Source organism: Hordeum vulgare, chromosome 2H, assembly GCF_904849725.1.
Source record: "Hordeum vulgare subsp. vulgare chromosome 2H, MorexV3_pseudomolecules_assembly, whole genome shotgun sequence".
In the NCBI taxonomy this organism is placed as follows: domain Eukaryota; kingdom Viridiplantae; phylum Streptophyta; class Magnoliopsida; order Poales; family Poaceae; genus Hordeum; species Hordeum vulgare.
In genome coordinates, this window is record NC_058519.1 from 346,717,813 (window position 1) to 346,743,512 (window position 25,700).

At 46.9% G+C, this 25,700-nt stretch overlaps 2 protein-coding genes and 1 pseudogene across 12 annotated transcripts; all 3 read left to right on the forward strand.

Annotated features, from left to right (window-relative positions):
• The first annotated feature begins 9,725 nt into the window (after positions 1-9,725).
• LOC123426235 lies at positions 9,726-14,118 on the forward strand. Of its 11 annotated transcripts, none has more exons than XR_006622114.1 (5): positions 9,726-10,185; positions 10,853-11,343; positions 11,942-12,054; positions 12,134-12,240; positions 12,538-14,118. XR_006622114.1 is itself a non-coding variant. In XM_045110036.1 (4 exons), exons 1-3 carry the CDS (start codon positions 9,978-9,980, stop codon positions 11,119-11,121), a joined length of 372 nt encoding a protein of 123 aa, XP_044965971.1. In that variant the 5' UTR covers positions 9,726-9,977; the 3' UTR covers positions 11,122-11,343; positions 12,538-14,118. The 11 variants fall into 11 exon arrangements, 3 of the variants coding, with proteins under 3 accessions (XP_044965971.1, XP_044965969.1, XP_044965970.1); XR_006622119.1 differs by lacking the exon at positions 11,942-12,054 and having other exon boundaries at positions 9,727-10,185; positions 12,538-12,620; positions 13,066-14,118; XR_006622115.1 differs by lacking the exon at positions 11,942-12,054 and having other exon boundaries at positions 9,728-9,829; positions 9,948-10,185.
• A 1,500-nt stretch (positions 14,119-15,618) lies between these two features.
• LOC123426236 (glycosyltransferase BC10-like) lies at positions 15,619-17,039 on the forward strand. Its single transcript, XM_045110038.1, has one exon. It carries the CDS (start codon positions 15,893-15,895, stop codon positions 17,000-17,002), a length of 1,110 nt encoding a protein of 369 aa, XP_044965973.1. The 5' UTR covers positions 15,619-15,892; the 3' UTR covers positions 17,003-17,039.
• A 1,807-nt stretch (positions 17,040-18,846) lies between these two features.
• LOC123427143 lies at positions 18,847-19,491 on the forward strand (annotated as a pseudogene).
• The last annotated feature ends 6,209 nt before the right edge of the window (positions 19,492-25,700 follow it).

The window sequence follows — 25,700 nt, forward strand, 5'->3', positions numbered from 1 at the left end:
CAAAGTTTACCACACAAAAAAATAGAGAGATATGGAAAGAGGCCAAAGTGCCCAAACAAAAAAAAGAGAAAAAGAGAGAAGGGACAATGCTACTATCTCTTTCCACACTTGTGCTTCATAATAAGCACCATGTTCTTCATGATTGAGAGCCTCTCGTTTTGTCACCACCATGTGCTAGTGGGAATCTTCATTATATAACTTGGCTTGTATATTCCAATGATGGGCTTCCTCAAAATTTCCCTAGGTCTTCGTGAGCAAGCAAGTTGGATGCACACCCACTAGTTCTCCTTTTGAGCTTTCACATACTTATAGTTCTAGTGCATCCTTTGTATGGCAATCCCTACTCATTCACATTGACATCTATTAATGGGCATCTCCATAGACCTTTGATACGTCGAGTCGATGTGACCATCTCCTCCTTTTTGTCTCACAACCTCCACCACACTCTATTCCACCATGGTGCTATATCCATGGCTCACGCTCATGTATTGCATGAGAGTTGAAAAAAGGTTTGAGAAAGTAAGAGTGCTAAAACAATTACTTGGCCAATACCGGGGTTGTGCATGATTTAAATTAGTTGTGTGGGGATGATGGAGCATAGCCATACTATATGATTTTGTAGGGATAACTTTCTTTGGCCTTGTTATTTCGAAAGTTCATGATTACCTTGCTAGTTTGCTTGAAGTATTATTGTTTTCATGTCAATAGCAAACTATTGTTTTGAATCTTACGGATCTGAACATTCATGTCACATGAAAGAAGTTACAAAGGACAACTATGCTAGGTAGCATTCCACATAAAAATTCAGTCTTTATCACTTCCCTACTCGAGGACGACATGAGTTAAGCTTGGGGATGCTTGATACGTCTCCAACGTGTCTATAATTTTTTATGGTTCCATGCTATTATCTTGTCAAACTTTGGATGTTTTGTATGCCTTTTATATCTTTTTTTGGACTAACTTATTAACTCAGTGCCAAGTGCCAGTTCCTGTTTTTTCCGTGTTTTTGACCCTTTTCAGAGGAGAATTTTAAACGGTGTCCAAACGGAATAAAACTTCCGAAAAGGTTTTTTCCGGAACAGAAGATACGCAGGGGATGTGAGAACCAAGGCAGAGGCCACCAGGGGAGGCCACAAGCCCCCTAGGCGCAGTCAGGGGGGCCGCGCCTAGCAGGCTTGTGGGCCCCCTGTGGCTTGTATGCCCTACCTCTTCCGCCTATAAATTCCCGAAAAATCCAAAACTGCGCGAGAGATCCACGAAAATACTTTTCTGCCGCCGCAAGCTTATGTCTCCGCAAGATCCCATCTGGGCACATTCGGGTGCCCTGCCGGAGGGGGGATTCGGATATGGAGGGCTTATTCATCAACACCATGACCTCTCCGATGATGCGTGACTAGTTCACCATAGACCTTCAGGTCCATAGCTAGTAGCTAGATGGCTTCTTCTCTTTCTTGGATCTTCAATACAAAGTTCTCCATGATCTTCATGGATATCTATCCGATGTAATCTTCTTTTGCGGTGTGTTTGTCGAGATCCGATGAATTGTGGATTTATGATCAGATTATCTATGAATCTTATTTGAATTTCTTCTGATCTCTTATATGCATGATTTCATATCCTTGTTCTCTTCGAGTTGTGGGTTTTGTTTGGCCAACTTGATCTATGATTCTTGCGATGGGAGAAGTGCTTGGTTTTGGGTTCATACCGTGCGGTGATCTCACCTAGTGACAGAAGGGGTAGCGAGGCACGCATCGTGTTGTTGCCATCAAGGGTAAAAAGATGGGGTTTACATCATTGGTTTGAGTTTATCCCTCTACATCATGTCATCTTGTTTAAGGCGTTACTCTGTTCGTCATGAACTCAATACACTAGATGCATGCTGGATAGCGGTCGATGTGTGGAGTAATAGTAGTAGATGCAGAAAGTATCGGTCTACTTGTCTCGGACGTGATGCCTTTATGTATGATCATTGCCTTAGATATCGTCATGACTTTGCGCGGTTCTATCAATTGCTCGACAGTAATTTGTTCACCCACCGTAATATTTACTCTTTTGAGAGAAGCCTCTAGTGAACACTATGGCCCCCGGGTCTACTTCACATCATATTTTCAACCTTACACTTTTACTTCGTTGCACTTTCCGCCTTCAGATCTCACTTTGCAATCAATCTTGAAGGGATTGACAACCCCTTTATAGCGTTGGGTGCAAGCTCGTTTGTGTTTACGCACGTACTCTGGACACTTGGCTTGATTCTCCTACTAGATTGATACCTTGGTTCTCAAACTGAGGGAAATACTTACTGCTCCTGTGTTGCATCACCTTTCCTCTTCAAGGGAAAACCAACGCAAGCTCAAGAGGCAGCACTCTCCCACCCATGCGCGCTCCCGGCCGCTCTCCATGGACGACGACCTCGATGCTACTGCCGGCCTCGCCCCCTCGCTTCGTCCGACATCACGACTGCCCCCTAGTGCAAAGGCAAGCCTTGTGCCCCCGCAAGACTGCCACCACACCCAAGAAGAAGAAGAAGGAGCAGAGTCAACAAAGAGAAAGGACCAAAGGCACGTGAAGGACACAAGGAAAAAAGCAGCGGCCATCGTGGCCATAGCCGCCGTCACATAGCGGGAAGATACCCCCGCCCGCATCGTTGCCACAACGAGTGAGGCGCTATTGTACCTAGGGTTAAACCCTGGCCAGCACGGTCTCGTCAACGCCATCTTGGCCGCGACCAGCACTGGCTCGTCTGTGTTTCCTCAGATGGTGCTGAGAGAGTTCCCCCATGCGTCGGCGACTCACCCGATTCCTAGCTTCCACGTCTACCCGCAAGCCCCACGATAGCACGGGCTCATCAACGCAATCGTGGCCGCGGCCAGCACTGGCTAGTCTATGTTTCCTCAGATGGTGCTGCGAGAGTCCCCCCATGCGTCGGCGACTCACCCGTTTCCTAGCTCCCACGTCTACCAGCAAACTCCACGACTCTCCAGGGAATGCTCGGCAGAGGTGTGTTGGAGATATGCCTTAGAGGCAATCATGTATGATGATATTTCCTATGTGATTATGAATAAAGATAGTCCTTGGACATTATCAATGATGTGTAATTAACAAGTACGTGACTTGTTTGTGAGACTATGCATTGTATGATGACTCTCCTAAAGAGTCCCTAGTCGAAAGGGTTGTGTGGAGGCGCAACGAGTTAGACTAGCATATGACACAGTGGATTGTCCGGTCTCACTGTCCATGTAGCATTGGATGCTAGCCGCATAATATGACTCAGAAAGATCTGGTTCGATTCGACGTAGTCGAATCCAAGCCAAGATAAGGTCTGAGTTGGACAGACCCAACTATGAGACGTAGTGATAGGTCATCTGTGAGTCTCTAGTACAACATACGTTCTTTGTCCTAAGACCTGAGCTGTCGCATGTACTCGGGATGGTGACAGACTTGCTTTGGGCCGACCAAACGCTACTCCGTGGCTGGGTAGTTATAGAGGTAGGTTTCGGGCTTGTCCAGACCTATGATGCGAGACATGGTTGAGCAAGATGGGATTTGCCCCTCCAATCAGGAGAGATATACTCTGGGCCCCTCGGGTGACCCGACCTGGATAAGCATGGCCATGCGATGAGGATTATGAGATAATCCGAATGCTGGTCGGATTCACCGGAACGAGAAAGAGGTCGTGCGGCAACAAGGATGACCATATCGCCTTGAGCACGACAACGTATATCGTGTGGCAAAGGGAACAGAAGTATGAAGTATAGGTTCGCCTAACTAGCTTCATTGGACACTTGGAGTCGGCACGTCTTGCTAGAGACCACTACCCACTAGCCGAGTCGGACGTGGTCTGACTCGTGACCAAGTGAACGAGAACCTAAAGGGTCGCGCGCTTAAGGGAAGGAACACGTGGGCTTTAGGGTCCGTGCGAGGCCCAAGAGTTGAGCCTACACCAGACGCCTATATATATAGTGGAGGTGCGGCATACCTATGTGAGACAGAGCTTCGGCGTCGTCATTAGGGTTTCACATGAGTTGCGAATAGCCACCTCCACCCGCCGCCGACCGTGTGATCGGACCTAGTAGTCTGCCGCACGGTGTGTTCCACCTGCACGTGCGGATACCATTAGAGGTGGTGCACTTGCGCCACACCGGCGAGCCTGTACGCGGGATCCGGCGACCGGCCTCACGAGGGAGATCGTACCGGCTGCACGAGGGAAAACGGACAAGGAGGAGACGAACCAGGCGGACGCGCTGCCCCAACTCTACTTCCGCTGCACGGCACTGCGTGTCTAGCGGTAGCAATCTGTGATCCATCTCCATAGCATGTTCTTGGATGTTCTGCGCGTAGGAATTTTTAATTCGCATACAATGCACCTACGGTAGATCCCAACAAGGTGAGCGTGGTGGCGCCTTCCACGCCCACGCCCGCACCCATCGACCTCAACGCCACACCAGTAGTCTGTGGCTCATCATCCGTCGGGCCGAGGAAACGCACGCGAGAGATGTCAGTCAACATGCTCTCCGGCGCCCGCAACCTGTTCGACGGAATGCCGGCGGCCATCGACGACGAGAGGACCAACCGCTTCATGCAGAGCATTATCTTCGAGGGTGATGCGGCGGCCGCTAGTGGTGCCGTCGCGGCTGCGGCTGGCTATGATCCCGAAGAGACCCAAAGCCAGGACGACAGAGGGTCGTTCACGTCGTCGACCTATGATCAAGCTTGGAGGCAGTCCACCTTCATGCAAGATCAGGGTAGGCCTGGACCTGGACGGCTTCCCGCTTGACCGCGTGTGTCCGGATGACTACGTCCTCAAGGAAGAGGATGAGGTGGACATCGACGGGGAGCTTTTGTTCGAGGACGAGCTCGCCAACCAAGCCGCCGGGGTGCAGCCGAAGCACAAGAGCAGATGGACGAAGGCATACACGGCGGTCGAGGACAAGCTCCTTTGTGAGTGTTGGAGGTATATTGGGCAAGACCCCAAGGTTGGCTCCGAACAAAAGGCATCGACCTTCTGGATTCGCGTCCATCGTGAGTTTCATTAACGCAAGAAGTTTCCGCCGTACCAAATGCAAAGCATGCGCGGGTGGGTGTCCATTTTGAAGCGATGGAAGGTGATCCAACAAGAGTGCAACAAGTATTGTGCCCCTTATGAGAGCATCAAGGCACTCCCCGTGAGCAGCATCGGTATGCAAGACATGGTATGCATGCACACGCCCCTCTTTGTTTGCATGTCTATTTCCATATTCATTTGCTAATATGCTAGCATGTAATTCATTTGTAGGCATTCCAAGATTTAGAGGCATTCAAGGTCCAACACGAAGGCAAGTCCTTCAACCTTTCTCACTGTTGGAGGATCATCGAAGATGAGGAAAAGTTCAAGACGCAATATGCCTCCCTCTTAGCACGTGGAGGGGGGAGGAAGCCGCGGAGGAGGTTGGGGAGGGTGAGAAGCCACAACCGTGGGGAAAGACCAACTCCAAGAAGGAGGACAAGAGGGATGCGACGTCGATCATCTTGTCGCAACCACGGAGGGCATGATGACCAAGAAGGATTCAAGGGAGGAGAAGCGTCGGCAAGACAAGGAAGAGCAAATGAACGCCATCATCGAGATCCAAAGGAGGAGGCTTGAGATGCAGACTCACAAGCAAGCTAGGATGTTTTAGATGGAGACGGAGAAGCAAGCCAAGATGCTAGAGATCTAGGCCACCAATGACAAGACTAAAACGAAAGAAGTGGCTCTCGCTAGCATGATGACGGGGGTGAAGATCATGAAGGTGAATCTCAACACCGTGTCGCCAACGAAGAGGTCGTAGTTCGAGATGATACAAGCCGACATGCTCAAGTTTGACGATGAGTGATCTATGACGGCGAGCGCCATCCGTTTTTGTATGCCGGCATGTGTGCTGGCACACCACGGCTGCGATGGCTTGGGTCGAACTCCCGCCCCTTTTGTGTGCTCGCATGTGTGTCAGCCGCTGGTCAGTGCGTCGGTGTGAACCGTGAGATGTTTTTTAAGCTGGCATTGTATGTCGGTCGTTGGCATGATGCGGGCATGAACTTTGGACGATGACATGAAGATTGTCTTGATCTACGACCGCGGGCCTTTTTAAACGTGTGCTCCGACATAAAATGAATCACGTACTCAAATATTAAACACGCGGACGGCAGATGGGGGACTGATCAAACGAACAAAAAAGATAAAAGTACCACACCATGGTTGACTGGTTGGTAGCCGGACACGAACCTTGGTCTCTTCATGCTCCACACGTGTGGTATGATCAAGTTTGGAGCAAACTCCAACTTGATGACAAGGCATATGCATTTATGGGACACGCGGGCGCCTAGAGGATGGCGATGGATGCGCTACCGTCGCTCGCTATTCCTAGAGGATACAGATACCGATAGACACATGTGCCTCCCCTCTGCTCGCCCAGCCGGGGACCAACGTCATTCGACGAGCCAGTTCGCAGCAAGCTTTACACCTACCTACCCCACTCGTTGATCTTCGGTTGCTGCAAAAATATAATCCTCCTCCTAATCCTAAGACCTGCTCGGTTCCTGTGTATTTTTATACACCTGTATTTACTTTATAGGATATTAGAGAAAGACACGTGCGTTACAACGGGAAAAAAAATTCATACACTCTTAATTTATAAAAAGTTGATCTATGATCTGAGACTTTGTAGTTACGGCATAAACAAATATAGTCTTACCCTATAAAAGTTCAGGTCAAGATTTCACAGGTCTTCTATTTTGACACGGCTTGCATGTTGATTTAATACATATAAAGAAACGGATAAATGACCTTCAATTTTATCTCCAATCCTGATTTTGTTGACGTGTTCATCCCCTATCCGGATTAGTACCAATATGAAAGAAAGACGAATAACGAATTATTTTATTAAATTTCACCCTAGATAATTTTTTTATTAAATGTTTAACATGTAAATAACATCGTATTCAAATTCTACATGTTTTTCTAATCAAAACTCATATATAAATGTTAAATTTAAAGTTACAGTTTAGAAGATATGAGTATTTTTTAAAACATTTAATATCAGTTTTTTTATAAAATAGCAAGACGGACTAAGTATGCCTAATTCTTTTATTAGTATATGTATAGATAGAATACTGGCCACACTTGATTTTTAACTAGAAGGAAAAACGACCGATAGAGGTTAGTATCTCTCCCTAATAATAAAGCAAATACGGTTTCTGGTCGTCCGTCTTGAAAATTACCCCTAAAGTTTGCATTAATTACCCACCATGCCACCAGTAAGTAATAGAAAACGTTTCACAAAGCAAAAAAATCTTGGACTGAGCCGGCCCATGTAAAAACCTCCTATATTACGCTGTGCATGATGGGAGAATATCCAACACACCTTATGCGCCGGCCCATGCACAGGCTCGTGCTTTTAGTTCCTTTTATTTATTTATTTTCAGTTCATAAATAATTCATCAATAATTTAGAATTACAAAAACTTTTGCATATAAAGAAATAGGAACTTTGAATTAAAATGCTGATGAATTTTTATTTTGAATTAAAAATAGGATTCAAAAAAGCGCCAGATTATTATATTTTTTTTGCAAACTCCAAAACAATGTCCATGAATTTAATAAATATATTACTGATTTATAAAAATGTTTGTTTATTCAAAAAAACTTCATGCGTTTCAAAAACTGTTTGCGAATTTAAAATAAAATCCTCCAACATCAAAAATTATGTTCGTCTTTTCTTGAATTGGTCGCCAATTCAAAAGAAAATATTTAAACCCGTTCGAAATATAAAAAATATTCACGATTTTTAGTAAATGTTCTCAATTTTAAAATTATTCCCATATTTGTAAAATTGTTCACGAAAGATCTAATGTATGTAGTTAAACATTAATGCTTCTAAATCTTTGTGACAATATACGTGTGTGAATTTTGAAGCATTAACTGTTGGATGGATCGGATTATTATTGTATGTTTTTTAAGAAAAATCTTGAAATTCAGAATAAATTTTTGAGTTACCAAGATTTTTGACAACCATGATATATATTTTTTGAAAATGTAACGATTGCTTCAACTTGTGAATAAATTTAAAAAAAGAAACATTTTCTTGCATTTATGCACAAGATTTCTAAATCAAGCGATGATACGTGAACATAATATGATCACCATCATTGGAGATTATGTTTTTTCTTTCGTGACAACGCACGGGCCATTTTGCTAGTAATTTACAAGGTTATGACTCTCTAAAAGGTCAATTCAATTAGGACCTTGGATTAACAGCAGAATCCCTGGATTGGATTCGACCGTCAATCCCACCGCGCTGTTTTACGGCCGCGGATTTGGACAGATATAAATATAATAAATGCTCGCTGAAAAATCAAAGCAACCCTATATTTGACAGAGTCTCTTAATTTGTTGTATACCATCTGATTCTGACATCGGTGGTCAATGAAAGTAGGAGTCAACTATGCAGCGACGCCGCATACTGATGCTCCCATGCAGCGGCTCGCATGCACATGCATCACATAAAGATTTTCTTTAACGTTTGAAATTTAAAAAGTTTTTATCTTTAAAACCGTTAATTCAATCGATGATCTGTTTTCACCGTTGGCTCTGTCGCGACAAGATCATCGAAACTAGATCCCATGTTGACATCTTTCGACAAATATAATTTTTTCCTTCCTTAATTATCACATTGTTTCACTCACTTGCAATATTATTAACCACTTGCCCAATAAAAATAACTTAATTGTCATATATTTTGATGTCGTTTCGTGCAAAGATTGTTGATCTCACGTGGCCATACTTATTTTTCTTTACTCGTACTTATCACATTTGTTGCACTTACTTGTCATATTAGTAAGTACTCCCTCCGTCTCAAAATAAGTGACTTAGATGTGACTCAATTTTGCACTAAAGTAAGGTAAAATTGAGTCATTTTTGAGTCACTTATTTTGAGACGGAGGAAGTACTAAGCAAACGTAGTTGCAAAAAATCTATACACACGGTTGCCAAGTTGACAACTAAGTTAATTAAATGTGGCTATTAAGTGTCTCGTAATCTAACAACTAAATAATAGTAATCTGGCAACTATCGACGAAAAAAAAAGTGATCAAAACATGTCGACATGGGATCTAGTTTTGAAGATCTCGTTGCTAGAAAGCTAACGGCGAAAACGGATCGTCAATTAGATTTATAGTTTAAGAGATTTTCTTTTTGAAAATTCAACATTAAAAGAATCTTTGCTGATGTCATGTTGATGTACTAGTTTGCATGCATAGAGGTTGTCTTCGTGCCCCGCCGAATGCCAAGGCAGTCGTGCACACGCTGCTGATTAGAATTTTCGATGAAAGTATATCAATACGACCTTAAAAAAATAGCACTCCATCCGTTTCAAAATAAATGACTTAATTTTACATTAATATTATACTAAAGTTAATCTTTACTTTTAAAAGGGCAGTTGCTAACCGGAGCTCATTGGTCTTTTTCCGTCCAACACTTCTAGATTTTTCTTTGTCACTGTTTTTTTCGTCGTCGTCCCATCAAAGAAAACCAACCCCATCGCTACCATCAGTTTTCTTTCGTCACCATGCACGAAACGAAAAAATCTCTACTCCTAAAGGGTAGTTGGTAGCCGGCGCTCACTCATCTTTTTTCGTCCACTACTTCTTGGTTTTTTTTGTCACTGTTTTTTTTTCGTCGTCGTCCCATCAAAGAAAACCAACCCCATCGCTACCACCGGTTTTTTCGTCACCATGCACGAAACGAAAAAATACAAACAATGTCGCTCCCCTCGATCTCCCGGCCAGGCTCCCCTTGATCCAATCTCCCCACCGCTGCCGAGGTATGAGATCGCCGCCACCGAGCCAACGTACGGGGTCACTGCCGAGCCGATGTACATGATCGCCTCCATCGCGTTCCTTCCCTCGCCACGCCCCTCCTAATTTATTCCGGTAACCCAGCTAGGGTTCTCACCCGCCGCCGCTTCGCTGATGCCACCCCGCCACCCGATGCCCTCCATGGACGCCACCACCGCGATGGCGCAAGGACGAACAAAAGGGTGGTCGTCGAGGTTGGGCACCGCCGTGAGGATGCTGGCGCCCGTGCGCGCGGTGATGGCATGGTGGCAGAAGAAGGTCGTCTTCCCGAGGAGCCGCGTGCTGGCGGGCGTCTCCATCCGCGGCCTCGCCAGAAAGACAGGTATGCCGCCGAGCCCTCGACGTACTCCCTACTCCCGTATAGGTATGGCCAAGCCTGTATCGCTTATCTTTCCCCATACTGCCTTGGCAGATCTTAGTGAGATGGACTTCACTAGAAATTCCTCTATGAATTTGGAACCTATAAAGGAGATTTAACTTTTAAGAAGCATAGAATGTTGTGCTATTATGCATTGCCGTGATTTGGTCTGGGTGAATTAATATATTGGGATCTTTGTGGATGGGGATTATCTTGCTTCTTCTTATATTGGAACAATTGAGAGAAGCAAGGGTAGTAATATCAACACCTGATCACTCTCTAGGCTGTGGCGAGAGTTTGTGTATATCTATTTAGTGTCAACCTCATGTGCGTGCTAGCCACGTTCTGCCACCGCGGGCACCCTATTTTCCTTGGTATGAGCCATGGAAGCACTTGGGTGATGTTCTGGTGATAAAAATGTTGTTTAAAATGCTGAAGGTTCGTGATTTCTTACCAAGTTATATGCGGTTCTAACCCAAATGGCACGATGATGATTCCTTCTCTTTGCTTTTCAGTGATTATACCGACCGATATATCTATCTATTGGGAGGTTGTTTTGCTATCAATTGCGATCCTAGGTTTATGGTCATTTCATGCTTGGTAAAAAGTCTGAACTGTTTTAATCATTCAGGCATTATAAGTTCAGGGCAGGCTGCGACGAACGACGCAAGGAGTCAGTGTCGGAGGTACACATTTATGTTGAAGAACCAGACGAACAAATCTCATGAAATGCTCAACACACGAAAGATATTTCATCACACGGCGACTACAGTTTTTTGCTCTGTTGTTTGGTAAGTTTATGCAACTCAGGAAACAAACTTAAGTAATGAAACACAATGCCCAATAATTCTGGTTCAAACTTTAGTAATGTAATTGAATGCCTAACAAATCTGTAGCTAGCTTAATCATTTTTTCCCACGCATCGCGAGCGTACTGGACGGCGGGAACGAACGCGTCAAGGAGGACGCCAGCGATGGTGGTTCCAGGGAAATCATGCCGCCGCTGGCCACGGGAGGATGTCCGTCTGCGTTAACCTGGTCGAGAAGAATCTTCAATGACACCATACATACCCTTTGAGCTCCCCAAACTCTTGGCCATAGCCTCTTCCGCTTTTCACAACAAGTTAGTTCTCTCTACACTAGCATTAGTACTTTTTAGTAATCACTAATGTAGGATTCTGAATAAATTTTATATGAGATCTAGGCGTTAATCGTGCAGGCTTTTGTCTAAAGTTCTTTCTTTTGCAATTTGGACTGTATATTAAGTTTGAATATTACAGAAACAGTTGGCATATAATTTTCCAGCATGTTATTTTATGTATAAGTTTTGTATCTCCTTTGTAAAGATTAAATGGTGAATAGATTTTTTTCTCCGTTGTTTGGTAAGTTCATGTAACTCGGGAAACAAACTTTAGTAAGGAAATACAATGCCTAATAATTCTGGTTCAAACTTTAGTAATGTAATTGAATGCCTAAAAAAATTGTAGATAGCTTAATATTTCTTCTCACGCATCGTGAGCACGCTGGACGACGCGAACGAACGTGTCAAGGAGGACGCCAACGATGGTGGTTCCAGGGGTTAACACAGTCGCTAGCCATGGGAGGATGCGTGTGTGCATTTACCTGGTTGCATCTACTAGTCAATCAATTTTATTTTATTCTAAAGATCATGTGTGTCGGTTTTGATTGTTGTTTTATCTTCTCTTTTTTCCTAAATTCAGCTTTCAAAACTGGGTTATGCATAGATGATGATCACTGCTACAACTCAAAGTGAAGACTTTTCTATCTAAACCTAATTGAAGTATTCTGATGATGGTGAAAAAGGCTCTAGCAAGTATCTAATGCATATACATGAGTTTATATTATTTATCATATTCACATACTAATATATTCATGATTATTTTGCATTGTAGAGTGCTAGCACGCTACATTATGGAGCTAGCACGCTACATTACGGAGAAAACGTTGAGAGAATGCTTTGTTGAGATGATAGACAGGAATAATCAATCCTTTTTCCACGGTTAGATTTGTACTCCCTTCCCAGTTCTTCTTTGCAAAGGACCAATCCTCTTATATTATCCATTCATGTTGTCTTAACTAGATGATGCCCCGCGCGTTGTGGCGGGAACCTTGTTAAAAAATGTATGGATAAATGATAGAAGACTAAAATTAATGCAAAAACAAATATAAAAATTTCTTACATGACTTAATTCCGTGGGAAAAATAATGCATGAGGTGGTATGTTTTGCATGAAGAGATTAATTGAAAAAGTAATTTATGATTTCATGCATGACTTGATGATGTGGCATTGTTGCAGGTCGGTGGCGGTGGGTCTGGAGATGCGGATGCCCCCGCATAGCGCGGCGCCAATGGCACTCGTGGGATCCTTCATCACCCAAGGTAAACCTGTGCTTGACTTCCTTTCTTATGCTCCTCATGTTTTGTTGGTTGTTACCTACCATTAGATTGGATGTTTGTTCTCTGGCTGTACATAGTCAATTCTGGTGAGCTATTTTGGACTAATGAGGTTTGTGGGGTCAATAAGTATGGCACAAACTGTGTTGATCTTCAACGCACGTATGCTTTCCTAAATTGGATTGATTTGCCGACGTCGAGTTAGTGTGCACCAGCGGGCGTAGCTTCGCCTATGTCAACTTTCACTGTTCCTCCCCTAAGGTCGTGACCAAGTTATTCTCCACCGTAAGCATCCACCACCCCATCAGCAATCTCATTGTAACTATTTTTCTACACTTCGACAACAATTAATAGTAGCGGATTGGGATTTTGTTGATTATCCGCATTAGCCGTGTGTGTTCTCTGGTTTGAATGGAGAATTTTGTGTTAGGCGAGTAGAGCTTTACCAACTTAATAACAGAGGATGGTGCTTGCACTTGTTGTGGGTGTTGATGGTTCCCATGTCTTGGTTCCTTGGAATGGCGATTCAAGAAACATCATCGTGTTGATTGACCATAGGGTGATTGACCAAGCCAAGTGAATTAATTCTCACAGTTCATCAGTATTGCAATTTTATGGTGGGAGCGTCTCCCCAGAAATCTCTACTCCTAAGGTAACCAGTTTTTTCTCCATGAATATGATTCTCCAACTTCCTGATTCATTATTTGTAAAAAACACTAATGATATTGTTGGGCCTCTGAACCATTGTGTTGATTGCCATGTTTTGCTTGAATATCTCAGAATGTCCGAATTCTAGCATTTGAAAAGTTGAACAACACAATGTTACTGAAAATATGTTGGATTGCGTGAAGAATACGGATAAATAGTTTTGAATTATTTTGTAGCGAGACACATGCACCTGGTGTTGTCTACCTTATCCAACACCTATCGATAATGTCAATAAGATACAATATTGTTATGGAAAGTCCATAACAAACTAATTCCAACATTATGTGATTTGCTGACACATCTCATGGTATCGATATTAATAAAGGTTTTCTGTTATAAGTTTTACTGTGAGACTAGGCATCTTTTGTTTTCAAAACAATAGACTCATGCATAGTTAATTTGACTTGAATGAAGCAGGTATTCTCATTCCATATTTTTATTTGCTTTCATGCACAAAGGCTACTTGATCTTGGTAAGCTTCAGGAGATTGCTGTAAAATCTGTACGAGTATGTGAACGTGAGAAATCAAGCTCTCCCATATGAACATTCCTTGTACCGTTGGATATGACCCAGCAAGCAATATGATTACCATGCGAATGAAGCGAAAGACAACATTCCTGACGTTTGTGTTCATCAATATCTCAAACGCATAAGTATGTCTTAGTTTGTAACTGATAATTATCATCGATCTCTTTATATACATTGTTGATTACATTGTAAATGGACTGAAGTTCAATTTTTATATACATGTCAAATTCTGGCATTGATCTCTTTATATACATTATTTATTATTTTGACGGGTACTACGGCGAGCTTCCACCTGCTTGAGCTATATGCATTATCTTTATATATGTAAAATCAGGAAAGGAAGAAGCCCGTGGCAACGCACGGACGTTCTACTAGTATAAAATTAAAGAGGAGTGTTGGGCGCCGGCGCGCCAGCGCGAGCTCGCGCCGGCCGTACAATAGCCGTCGGACCGGGGGGGCCCTTGAACCGTCAGATCTCGTCTTCGTCCTCAACCTCGAGCCACGAGCGCCTCGCCGACCATCCTCGTCTAGCGCGCAGCGGCGCTCCCCTCGCCCCTCCCCTTTTCCCCCTGCCCCCTGGCGGTCGAAGGGTCCTTCTCCCGTCGCCCCCTCTCGCCGGACGTCCTCCCCGTCGGTCGTCGTCCTTGCAGAGCCAACAAACGTGAGCGCCTTATCGGTCCTTCGTTGCAGCTTTTTTCATCAACGGTTGTAGCATTTTATGTCAATAGTTGCAACATTCCGTCATAGCAATGACCGCTTGCAGCTTTTATATGTCTGGTTGCAGCTTTTTTCATCAACGATTGTAGCATTTTATGTCAACGACTGCAGCATTCCGTCATGGCAATGACCGCTTGCAGCTTTTTATATGTATGGTTACAGCTTTTTTAATCAACGGTTGTAGCATTTTATGTCAACGGTTGCAGCATTCCGTCATGGCAAATGACCGCTTGCACTATCATATGCCTAGTTGAAGCTTTTTCATTTTGGGTTTTGAAGCTTTTTCAAATACCCGTTGCAGCAATTTTGGGCGACGTTTGTAACATTTGTATACGCGCGCCCGACCACGGCGGCAGGCGACAAGGACGATGGGCGAAGGCTGGATCCGACGATGCGGACGGTCGACGGTGGCGGGAACTGGCGATCCGGGCGGGCCGACGGGGGCAGGGACCGGTACAACAACGACAACAACGCAGGGGCGCGCACATGGTGAGCCTCTTCGACTATGAGCTGCACCACGCACGAACCGTCAGAATGAGAAAGAGATCGCAGAATAAAATAGGAGATCGACGACCCGCGTGCGTCGAGCCGAACGTTCGGCCGGGCGCAGACGAAGAACGTTTCTCAAAATTAAATCATTAATTTTAGGAGAGAGGAGTATATCAATACTTGCTTGAGGAAGAGCGAAACTGATGGGGCCCAAACTAGGCAACTGGTTCGGATCCGATTCCCCACTCCCACACCGCCCGATTAGGAAACCACACTAGAACTATTATCTTGGCAAATCGCATCGGACGGTCCATATTCATCCTTACCCTTAACCTCGGCTGGACAGCCACCCATCCTTCCTCGTGAAACTAAAACTCTGCCTTTCCTCCAAAAAGTACTGAAGCCCTGCCTCCACACCCACTGGCACAGAGACCCCACCAAACAACGGGCCTGCATGTCACCGACCGAAGCAAAGAAAATTCCGTGGCGAACTTGATATTCCTGCCTTCCCTAAAAGAAAAAAACTAGATATTGCGGCCACGTTGGTGTCCGCCGAGCTCAGAGTGAATGAAACAAAGAGAAGGAGAAAGCGAGAGGAGAGGCGGACGCGAGACGGGACTAGCGCCACTCCATTCCATTCCATTCCACTTCCCTCCCTCGCTTGCCTTCCTTCCTTCCTAGCACAGCATCCCCAGATAGATAGATAGAAACCCCCGATTCCGATCGCCGGGATGAGGTTCTGACCCCCGATTCGGTCCGTCGATTCTAATTTCCCCTCGATTTGGTGCGGGATTAGCGGCCGGAAATTAATCGCCATGACGGCGTCGTCGCCGATGGTGCTGTCCCTCCTGCTCTTCGCGTCGCTCACGGCGCTGCTCTTCCTGGCTCCTCGCGCGTCGTCACCGCCGCTACCGCTGCCGCTGCCCGTGCTGGTTGGGGACGAGGAGGCGCCGCCCGCCGCTGGGAGTGCTGCTGGTGGTGCGGCCAGCAGCGGAGGAGGGGCGGGAGTTGAGGAGGGGCCGGAGGACCTCGCGCTCTTCCGGCGCGTGACGCTCGACGCCGGCGAGGGCGCGGCGATGGCGTCCAAGGTGGCGTTCATGTTTCTGACCAACTCCGACCTCACCTTCGCGCCGCTTTGGGAGTGCTTCTTCGCGGGGCACGGCGACCGCTTCAACGTGTACGTGCACGCAGACCCGGCGGTGCGCCTGCGGCTTCCCCCTACGCCTTCCTTCCGGGGCCGCTTCGTCGCGGCCAAGCCGACGCGGCGTGGGGACCCGAGCCTCATCGCGGCAGCGCGGCGCTTGCTTGTCGCAGCGCTGCTCGACGACCCGGCCAACGCCTACTTCGCGCTGCTCTCGCAGCACTGCGTTCCGCTCCACTCCTTCCCGCGGCTCTACGAGGCGCTCTTCCCGCCCAGAGCCGCGCACCACCACCGCCTCCCGAGCTATATCGAGGTGCTCACCGGCGAGCCCCAGATGCCCGTGCGCTACGTGGCGCGCGGTGAGGACGCCATGCTCCCGGAGGTGCCCTTCGACCGGTTCCGCATCGGGTCCCAGTTCTTCACGCTGGCCCGTCGCCACGCCGTGCTAGTGGTCCGCGAGCGCCGTCTCTGGCGAAAGTTCAGGGAGCCGTGCCTGCCGGAGTCGCAGGACTCTTGTTACCCGGAGGAGCACTATTTCCCGACGCTACTCGACATGGCCGACCCCGCCGGCTGCACCCGGTACACGCTCACGCGCGTCAACTGGACCGACAGCTTCGAAGGCCACCCGCACACGTATTCCGCGCCAGAGGTGTCGCCGCGGCTCATAACCGAGCTGCGCCTGTCCAACACCTCCACCTATGAGCACATGTTCGCGCGCAAGTTCGCTCCCGACTGCCTTGGCCCGCTCATGGCCATCGCCGACACTGTCATCTTCAAAGATTGATCGATGCGGTGCTCTGCACCATAGCTGCACATAGGAGGTACGTTCTGACGCCTGATTTCTGAAAAGTTCCATAGGTTCTAGACACTACTTCTTGGTTATGCTCCTGAGCCATGCATGCATTTTAATCACAAATTTGCAACCCATAGATGATCGAAACATATTGCTAATGTCAGTTCACCCCCCAAATTCATTTAATATACTGGAACATCTTGTGAGACGAGATGACTGAAGAACATTGAATACATTTTTTTTTTGGAAAAATCTCCTATCTGCTTTAGTTTCTACTCCCTCCGTCCCAAAATAAGTGACTCAAAAATGACTCATTTTGGGACGGAGGGAGTATATGTAAGCATGTTGCTTCATTTAATTCGTGAATCGGCAACTCGAAGTCTTGTGCTCTCTGGATCGATGGAATTATGTCAGAACCCTACAGTCAACAGCGATATGCTGAGACCACCGAGTGCCGTATTCAACGACTGTAACGCAGTGTGCTGCTACCCATTATCTTGCCTTGTTCTTTTCAAGGATACCATTGTCTTGCCTTTTGACCAGTTTTCCCTTCAGATTAGAGTAGTTGGCTCCTTGTATAGTTCAGTTCTAGTATTGGCGAAATAGAACTACTCCTGGCTAAGAAACCTCATTGCTTTTGCAGGTCTATATCAGTTAGAGTTGCGCGTGCGACGACGAAAGCAGTGTGTTTCTCCTTCGCATCTTCACACGGTTCAGACTGGTGTTCTCTCTCTCTGTTCTCCACCGTTCTCCTCCTGGTACTTTTATGTCGACTTAAGTGGCAACAGCCTAATGCAAAGCGGCAGGTGTTGCATCTGATGGCCAGTCCACCGATCCACTGTATTGTTCCAACCTCGTGCGGCTGCCTAAGGCTGCTGTTCTGTTGAAATACGTAAAGCGATAGATTGTGGCGGTGTTGTGTTCAGCGGAAAACGATATGGAACCTTTTACGGTTTATTTCAGCTTGTGTACATAAACAAGGGATGAAATAATCATTCTGCAAGCAAGTTTTCGTAGCTCTAGCAACGTGACTCATTGTTACTCCCTCGGTCCTTTTTAGTCTGCATATAAGTTTTGTCGAAAGTCAAAGGATCTCTACTTTGACCAAACTTATAAAAAAATTTATCAACATTCATCATGCCAAATCAATATTGTTAGATTCTTTACGAAATGTAGTTTCATAATGCATATATTTGGTATTGTAGATATTGATATTTTTTAATATAAATTTGGTCAAACTTTGTAAAGTTTGACTTGACTGAAATCTAAAACGCGGAGTAAAAAGGACGGAAGGGAGTACTTGTGACTCTCATTGTTACTTATATGCGATCTGTAAACCAAACCGCACGGCCGGGACGCGTTTTGTTATCCAATGTAACCGAAAACAAAATGGCGGTTTTGCAGACATTTGAATCGTTATCATGTACTGTCTATCAGAGCCCTCCCGACCCCTCACGTATCGCCCCCGCCTGGCGACGCGTGTGGGGTGGGGGCTAGCACTGCCGTGTCCCTCGCCCCCGCGTGGGCGCCGGGGGGGGGGGGCCTGCATGTACCTCCCTCGTGGGAGGGGGGGGGACCCTAGAGTCGTCGCGTCCTTGACTAGGGAGAGGGACCCTAGAGTCGTCGCATCCTTGACTCTCCCTCCCACCTCTCCTCCCTGCCGCCGCTGGGGTGCGGTGCCATGCAATGCCCCATCGGCGTTGGTGGCGGCACAACCTCTCCTCCCCTCAGTTGCAGGACCTGACGCGGGCGGCGTTGGATGACACGTTGGCAACGGGGCGCGCTGGTGAGGACTTGGGGAGCGACGGTGGGAGCGGAATCCCCCTGGTGGTCGCATGGGGGGGGGGGGCGCCCGAGGCGCTCCTGTGGTAGCCGGTTGAAGATCTGTTCCAGATCTGGCTGCCGGCGCCTCAGGCAGCGAGGGGTTACCCTCCAGTGTCTGGTGCGTTGTGCTTGCGAGGGACGGTGGCGGCGTGACCAGATCGATCGGCGGCGGCGCAGACGGATCCAGGCCCAGGTGTGGCCCTTGGTTCTCGATTTGCGGTCGGTACGATGGCGGGTGCGACCGGTGAGCAGCTGGGCGGATTCATCGGGATTCTATCTTTGTCTGGTCCATGACAACGCGGACAACTCCGGGAGAAACCCTAGATATCCTTGAGATCAAGCGATGGCACTACTTTTGCGTCATAGTCCCTCTCCATGGCATTGTTTTGGAGTTTGCTTCGGTTGGGTGGACCAACCAAGCCGGCGGCGCATGCCTGGTGATGCAACTGTCGATGAAAATCGCGTCGACTACGGTCATGGCGGACGATGGCGACGTCTTTGATGTCATTCCCTTGTCGAGGCATCGTCGTTGTAGTTTGCATCATGAAGCTCGAGATGCTCCGAGGAAAACCCTAGATCTGGGTCTCCTAGATCGGACGATGATGGAGTTCGCAGTGTCGCTTTCCCTCCCCGAGGCATCGTTTTGGAGAAATTGATGGCTGGAAGGACGAGAGGAGGAGCGGTGTTGCATCTACCGTAGGGACGACGGTGGATCACTACGGCATGGCGCTGCGGAGTTTCGGCGACGGGCACGTGTGGATGGACACATGCAGGATGCTGGCGATATCTCGTGCCATGGTGGCGTTAACGGCACACGAGGCAAGGTCGTGTTGGGGAACGTCGCATGAGAAACAAAAAAATTCCTACGCTCACCAAGATCAATCTATGGAGACTAACATCTACGAGAGGGGGGGGGGTACATCTGTAAATCGCTAAGCGGAAGCGTATATAACGCGGTTGATGAGGTCGAACGTCTTTGTGATCCAATCACGATCCGTCCCGCAATCCCATCCCGATCCATAACGATCTAGTGCCGAACGGACATCCTCTCTGCGTTCAGCACACGTATAGCTCGATGACGCCTTCACCTCATCGATCCAGCGAGCGATTGTGAAGTAGAGGTTGAGTACTCCAGCAACACGACGGCGTGGTGGCGGCGGTGGTGGTCCAATTTCAGGTGGGCTTCGCCAAACACTGTTGCAATCACTATGGTGGAGAATTACTATGGGAGAGAGAGGTAGGGCGCCACCAAGAAGTTGTGTGTTGGCTACCTCCCTCTCCCTCTCTATTTATTGGAGGAAGGGGTAGGTAGGGCTATCCGTGGACCCTCCTCCAAGGAGAGAGAATTTGGTCGAACTAGGGAGGAGTCCACTTCCCACAAGGGAGGTGGACACCCTAGGGAGCACTCCTCCTCCACCAAGGCACTTCCTCCCACCTACCCTTGGGCGCATGGGCCTCTTGGGGTCGGCTGCCCAAGCCCACCAGGGGCTGGTTCGCCACCTCTCACGCCCAAGCGGCCCTCGGGATGGGTGGGCCCCTCCCGGTGGACTCTCGGAATCCTTTCGGAACTCCCGATACAATACCGAAAACCCCGAAACTATTTCGGAACCCGAATACCACGTTCCTATATATAAATCTTTACCTCCGGACCATTCTGTAGCTCCTGAATACGAACAACTTTCGGTCACCAGCACTATAACTCGACCATCTCTATATCATCACCAAACCTTAAGTGTGCAGACCTTGCGGGTTCGAGAACTATGCAGACATGACCGAGACACTTTTCGGTCAATAACCAATAGCGAGACGTAGATGCCCATATTGGCTCCTACATATTCTACAAAGATCTTTACCGGTCGAACCACGATGTCAAGGATTCAATCAATCCCGTATACTGTTTCCTTTGTCTATCGGTATGTTACTTGCCCGAGATCTGATCGTCGGTATCTGCATACCTAGTTCAATCTCGTTACCGACAAGTCTCTTTACTCGTTCTGTAATACAAGATCCCGTGACTAACTCCTTAGTCACATTGCTTGCAAGCTCATTGTGATGTTGTATTAGCAAGTGGGCCCTAGAGATACCTCTCCATCATATGGAGTGACAAATCCTAGTCTTGATTCACGCCAACCCAACAGACACCTTCGGAGGTACCTGTAGAACACCTTTATAGTCACCGAGTTAAGTTGTGACGTTTGGTAAACACAAGGCATTCCTCCAGTGATCGGGAGTTGCATGATCTCATGGTGATAGAAACAGATACTTGACATGCAGAAAACAGTAGCAATAAACTAACACGATCACATGCTACGTTCATAGTTTGGATCTTGTCCATCACATCATTCCCGTTATCAAATGACAACTTATGTCTATGGTTAGGAAACCTTGACCATCTTTGATCAACGAGCTAGTCCTTAGAGGTTCACTAGGGACAGTATGTTATCTATGTATCCACACATGTATTTGAGTTTCCAACCAATACAATTCTAGCATGGATAATAAACGATTATCATGCACAAGGAAATATAATAATAACTAATTTATTATTGCCTCTAGGGCATATTTCCAATAGGTCGATGCGTCAGTTCCTGCTATGGAGATGGACCGGTGGAAGGTGGCGGCGACAACGATAGTGCATCGGATCAGTGTGGGACCCAGTCTCGGTATGTGGTTGGGCTGGGGCATCCGGCTATAGATGTTATGGTTTGGTGCGATGTTTGTTTTGTATTAGGCTCGTATATTCGGCACACCTTCATTAAAGGGATAGGAGTAGCAATAGGTGTTGACTAGATGGCGTCTTGAGGCTGACTAGTGTATTATCTTGTATGGTCTTTGTGAATAATTAATAAAATAACTGCATGCATTGTCGATATGTAGAGGCTCGGGTTATATCCTCCTTTTCAAAAAAATGTACTATCTGATTGTCTTGGCCTACTAAAACCCCTCTATGGCGCCCAGATATAAGTCTTTATGTCGGCCGAGAGCGGACATGACCTTTCACTAGAGCTGACATTGAAACGACTCGTCAATCAAGAGCTTTGCTCGTTGCGCATATTTATTTCCTGCATTGAAGCGACATCCATCTGCCCGCCTATCTCCATTTAACCAGCGTGTGTCGAGGAACCTGCTCCCCCTCCCAATGGCCACATATTTGTTTCTTTGTCGACCGACACTAAACCTGCTATATAAATGTGGTCAGAAGCCACACAAGAACCATCTCCCACTTCCGCTCTCTTCATTCTTTACAACACCCCGCCATGGACCGCGACAAGATGGAGTTCTCTGCATTGCTGCGGCCTGGGTTGCTCGCGAGGCCAGCCCGATATTGGTTTGCTTATCGATCCGGCGCCACCTTCATCGCCACCTCCTCACCCGTCCAGGATGGCCACCATCGTCTCATAGCATATTCATCGCGAGCAATGGCGGCAAAGCGTCATATAGGTGGGTAAAGAAGCCATGTGTGCGGAGGTAAGTACGTCCACGGACACAACAAACAACATGGAAAAGTAGATCATGGGAGGCCACCGCTGCTTGGGTCCCAGAAAGCTACCACGATGTTGGGTTATACAGTTAGCGTCTTGCCCGGTGAGCTGGGGCATATACAACGACGACCTTCTTCCCCCACCCGAAAATCAACCTTGATTCATGCTTCATGGAGGTGGAGGGAGGCTATACTTCCCGTCTTACTGAAGCATACTCCTCGAGGGCTTCGAGCAGTCCGACGAGTAGGTTACCAGATATGGGGAAGAGGAGTCGTGGGAACGGATATCCGCCACAACAGGCATTAGACTATGTTTACCCTCGTCCCGTATAGCTTAGTTAAAATATGTTTGAAATGTAAACCCTTTTTGTCTAGTACGAATGAAAATCATCCGGTTTGCATGTAATTCATAAGGTTATTTAAAATCATGTTTGAAATGTATTCCCTTTGTTCCTAAATACTTGTTGTTGGGGAGAACTAGACTAGTTCTCCCCAACAACAAGTATTATGGTACAAAGTGAGTATGTGGCTAGGTTTGGATGGTAGACTCCCGTATATGTGTCCGCATATTGGTTCCCCTATTGCAGACCGATGCAGTGTCGAATTTGCGGGGCATCGCCAACACTAACCCTCTAAACAAGCATCATATTTGTAGGCGGACTTGTTGCGTCCGTGTACACAAATTTATTGACGAATTTGGGAAAACTCATCAAAAGTGGCGGATTCGGATTTGGAATGTCACATCCCTGAAATCCCTAATAGAGCTTAGCAAGTTTGAGATCATGTTTTCTTTCTTTGCATTCTAAGAAAATGAATTGAACCCAAGAAAGAAGTGAAATCAAAGCAAAACTCCAACATAGTCCATATTCAAAACAAAACCCTAGCAACTCTATATGCAAAACAATTCAAAAGTGGTGAAAAATCAATGAACCAAAATGGTTTTCATAAAAGTCCATAATTTTTGATAAATGTTGGAAAGAAAATATCAGGGGTGATATATATTTTCAAAATACTTTTGGCATTTTATTTTAAACTCAGAAGCCACTGAAATCAATTAATTAATTGATTTCAAATACCTCCTAGTTTTATAAAATGTTGAAAACTTCACATGGGGTTGGAAATATTCCAAATAACACCCCAGAGTTGTTTACCTATTTTCTTTAAATTAGTTGGAGCCAAAACAAATAAAAGAAATGTCAGAAATATCAAACAAAAAGAGTAAAAAGGAAAAGATAAAAATATTACCTATCCTGCGCTACTGGCTGGCCCAGCCCACCAAGGGCGAGGAGGTCTTCTCCCTCCTCCCGCCAATGTGCAGGAGAGGTGTCGGCCGCACGCTCGCCGACGGCCACCTCGTGCTTCGCGCTGGAGGCACCCCCCTCCGACCCTATCTCCTCGTGCTGAGAAGCCCCGAGGTGCCCTCCTCTCTTTCCTCTCCTCGCACGCGTCTCTCCTCTCCCCTAGCTCCCTCTCTGCGACCACCGAGCAAGCTCGCCGCCGTTGCTCACTGCTACCCCGGCAACCCCCCCTCCAGCCTACCTGAGAGGCTCAGAAGCTCCGCCGTGTTCCTCTTCATCCTCTGAATGAAGGCAAAAGGGCTGAGGTCCTCTGTCGCTGCAGCTGTGTCGTCGTTTCCATCTCCGGTCATCGGATCTCCCGCCGTCGATTCGGCCTGCTCCAAGCCTCTCCTTCGTCGCCGATGCCAGAAATGGAGCCGCCGTGAGCCCCTGCTCCTTTCCCCTCTCTTTCCTGCGCGATGGCGTCCCCCTGAGCTCCTCCCCGACGAGCCCGACTTTCGGCCGCCGCGCGCGCTCGTCGCCGGTGTCCCTCCGGCCATCTTCAGTCCCTCCTGCTACCCCTGGAAGACGAGCCGCTTCGCCAGCTTCGATTAGCCGCAAGCCGCGCCCGATTTGGCGCCGTGTAGCGCGTTTTAGCGCCACTCCGGCGAGCCCTCCGCCGCGACTATGGTCGCGGGCGACCACCCTCCGGTGGGGGCCGACGTGGCCAGTCGTTAGCAAGCTAACCCCCCCCCCCAGAGCCACTGACAAAGGACCCCACGCGTGGGTCAAACTCCCATTAGTGCGGGTCAACGCGGGATTAAGCCCTAGCTCACTGACGTGTGGCCCCCACACGTCAGGTTTGACCTGGCCCGGGCGCAGTTGACTGCTGACGCAATGCTGATGCAGTGCCGACGCAGTAATTGATTTTCAATTATAAAATTATTCCAGAAAATACCTAAGACTTGTAAAAATCATAGAAATTAAAATATAACTCGGATGAAAATAATTTATATATGAAAAAGTATCAGAAAAATCCAAGGAATCTGATTATGGCATTTTCGTGCATGTTTGAAAAAGTTAACAACACCAAATAGGCAAAATGATGAATAGGGTAAATTTAATAAATAGTTTGGAGTTGGAAATTGATACTTATTTGAATTCCACTTCAATTACTATGCTCAAACATTGGTCAATGCAAATCAGTACCTCAAAATACTAACTCCATACATGTTGAAACAATTTGTTATGAGCATCAGGTCGAATCAATTAAAAGGGTACCCAGAACAATAACCGGCTTGAAGTGATGTTTGAATCCTAATTCAAACCAACTTCGACTTAAGAAATGATAGCCACATTAGCCCTGCCACCTTTCATTTCATGTCTTGAGCATGCATCATAGTGTTGCATTCCCGTGAAGTAATTGTTGTTCTTTCTTGTTCGCCGGTGTTGTTCCCCCTCGCCAGACGATGTTTCCGACGATGTGATCGTTGACATTGATGAAGACTCATTGCTATCTTCAGACGTGTCAGGCAAGCAAACCCCCCTTGAGCATATTGATATAAACCCATCCTCTCGCTCCTGCTCTCTTTTACTGCATTAGGACAAACACGATTCAACTGTACATGTTATCGGTAGTTGAACTCATTCCTCTGCATGACCTGATTTTGTCACAGTAAATAGTTGAAACCACTTAGCATGAGTAGCAACTGCTTGAGCCTTGTTGTGCTTACTCATCCATGCTTGTTTACAATGCCTGCTATGCTTAGAGTCGTGTCGGGTCTGATCCGTCTGGATGATGAATCGGAATGGTTGTGTTCATGTCCTACAGTGTGAGAGTAAAGGTGTGAATCTGATTTGGTAAAGGTAGCGATGAGAGGCCATGTAGGAGTACATGGTGGGTTGTCTCATTGGGACCGTCCTTAAGAACTGAGTTCTGTGTGTTATCCAAGACAATATAGTACCATGCATTGAGCCCTGAAATATGACCCCGCTCGGCTTATTAATTGCCTAGATCTCTGTCCAGGAGTTGCAATTAGTTTCTGGTGTTTGTAGGAAAAGTGTTGGCGGCCGTGTTTAGCTCTGCCCGACGGGGTAGGCTTCACTA

Coding starts and splice junctions, on each gene's coding strand:
- LOC123426236 (XM_045110038.1), top strand. CDS start 15,893: ATGACGGCGTCGTCGCCGATGGTGCTGTCCCTCCTGCTCTTCGCGTCG.
- LOC123426235 (XM_045110034.1), top strand. CDS start 9,978: ATGCCACCCCGCCACCCGATGCCCTCCATGGACGCCACCACCGCGATG. Junction 10,186..10,852: donor CGGCCTCGCCAGAAAGACAG/GTATGCCGCCGA, acceptor TTAATCATTCAG/GCATTATAAGTTCAGGGCAG. Junction 11,013..11,121: donor GTTTTTTGCTCTGTTGTTTG/GTAAGTTTATGC, acceptor ATCTGTAGCTAG/CTTAATCATTTTTTCCCACG.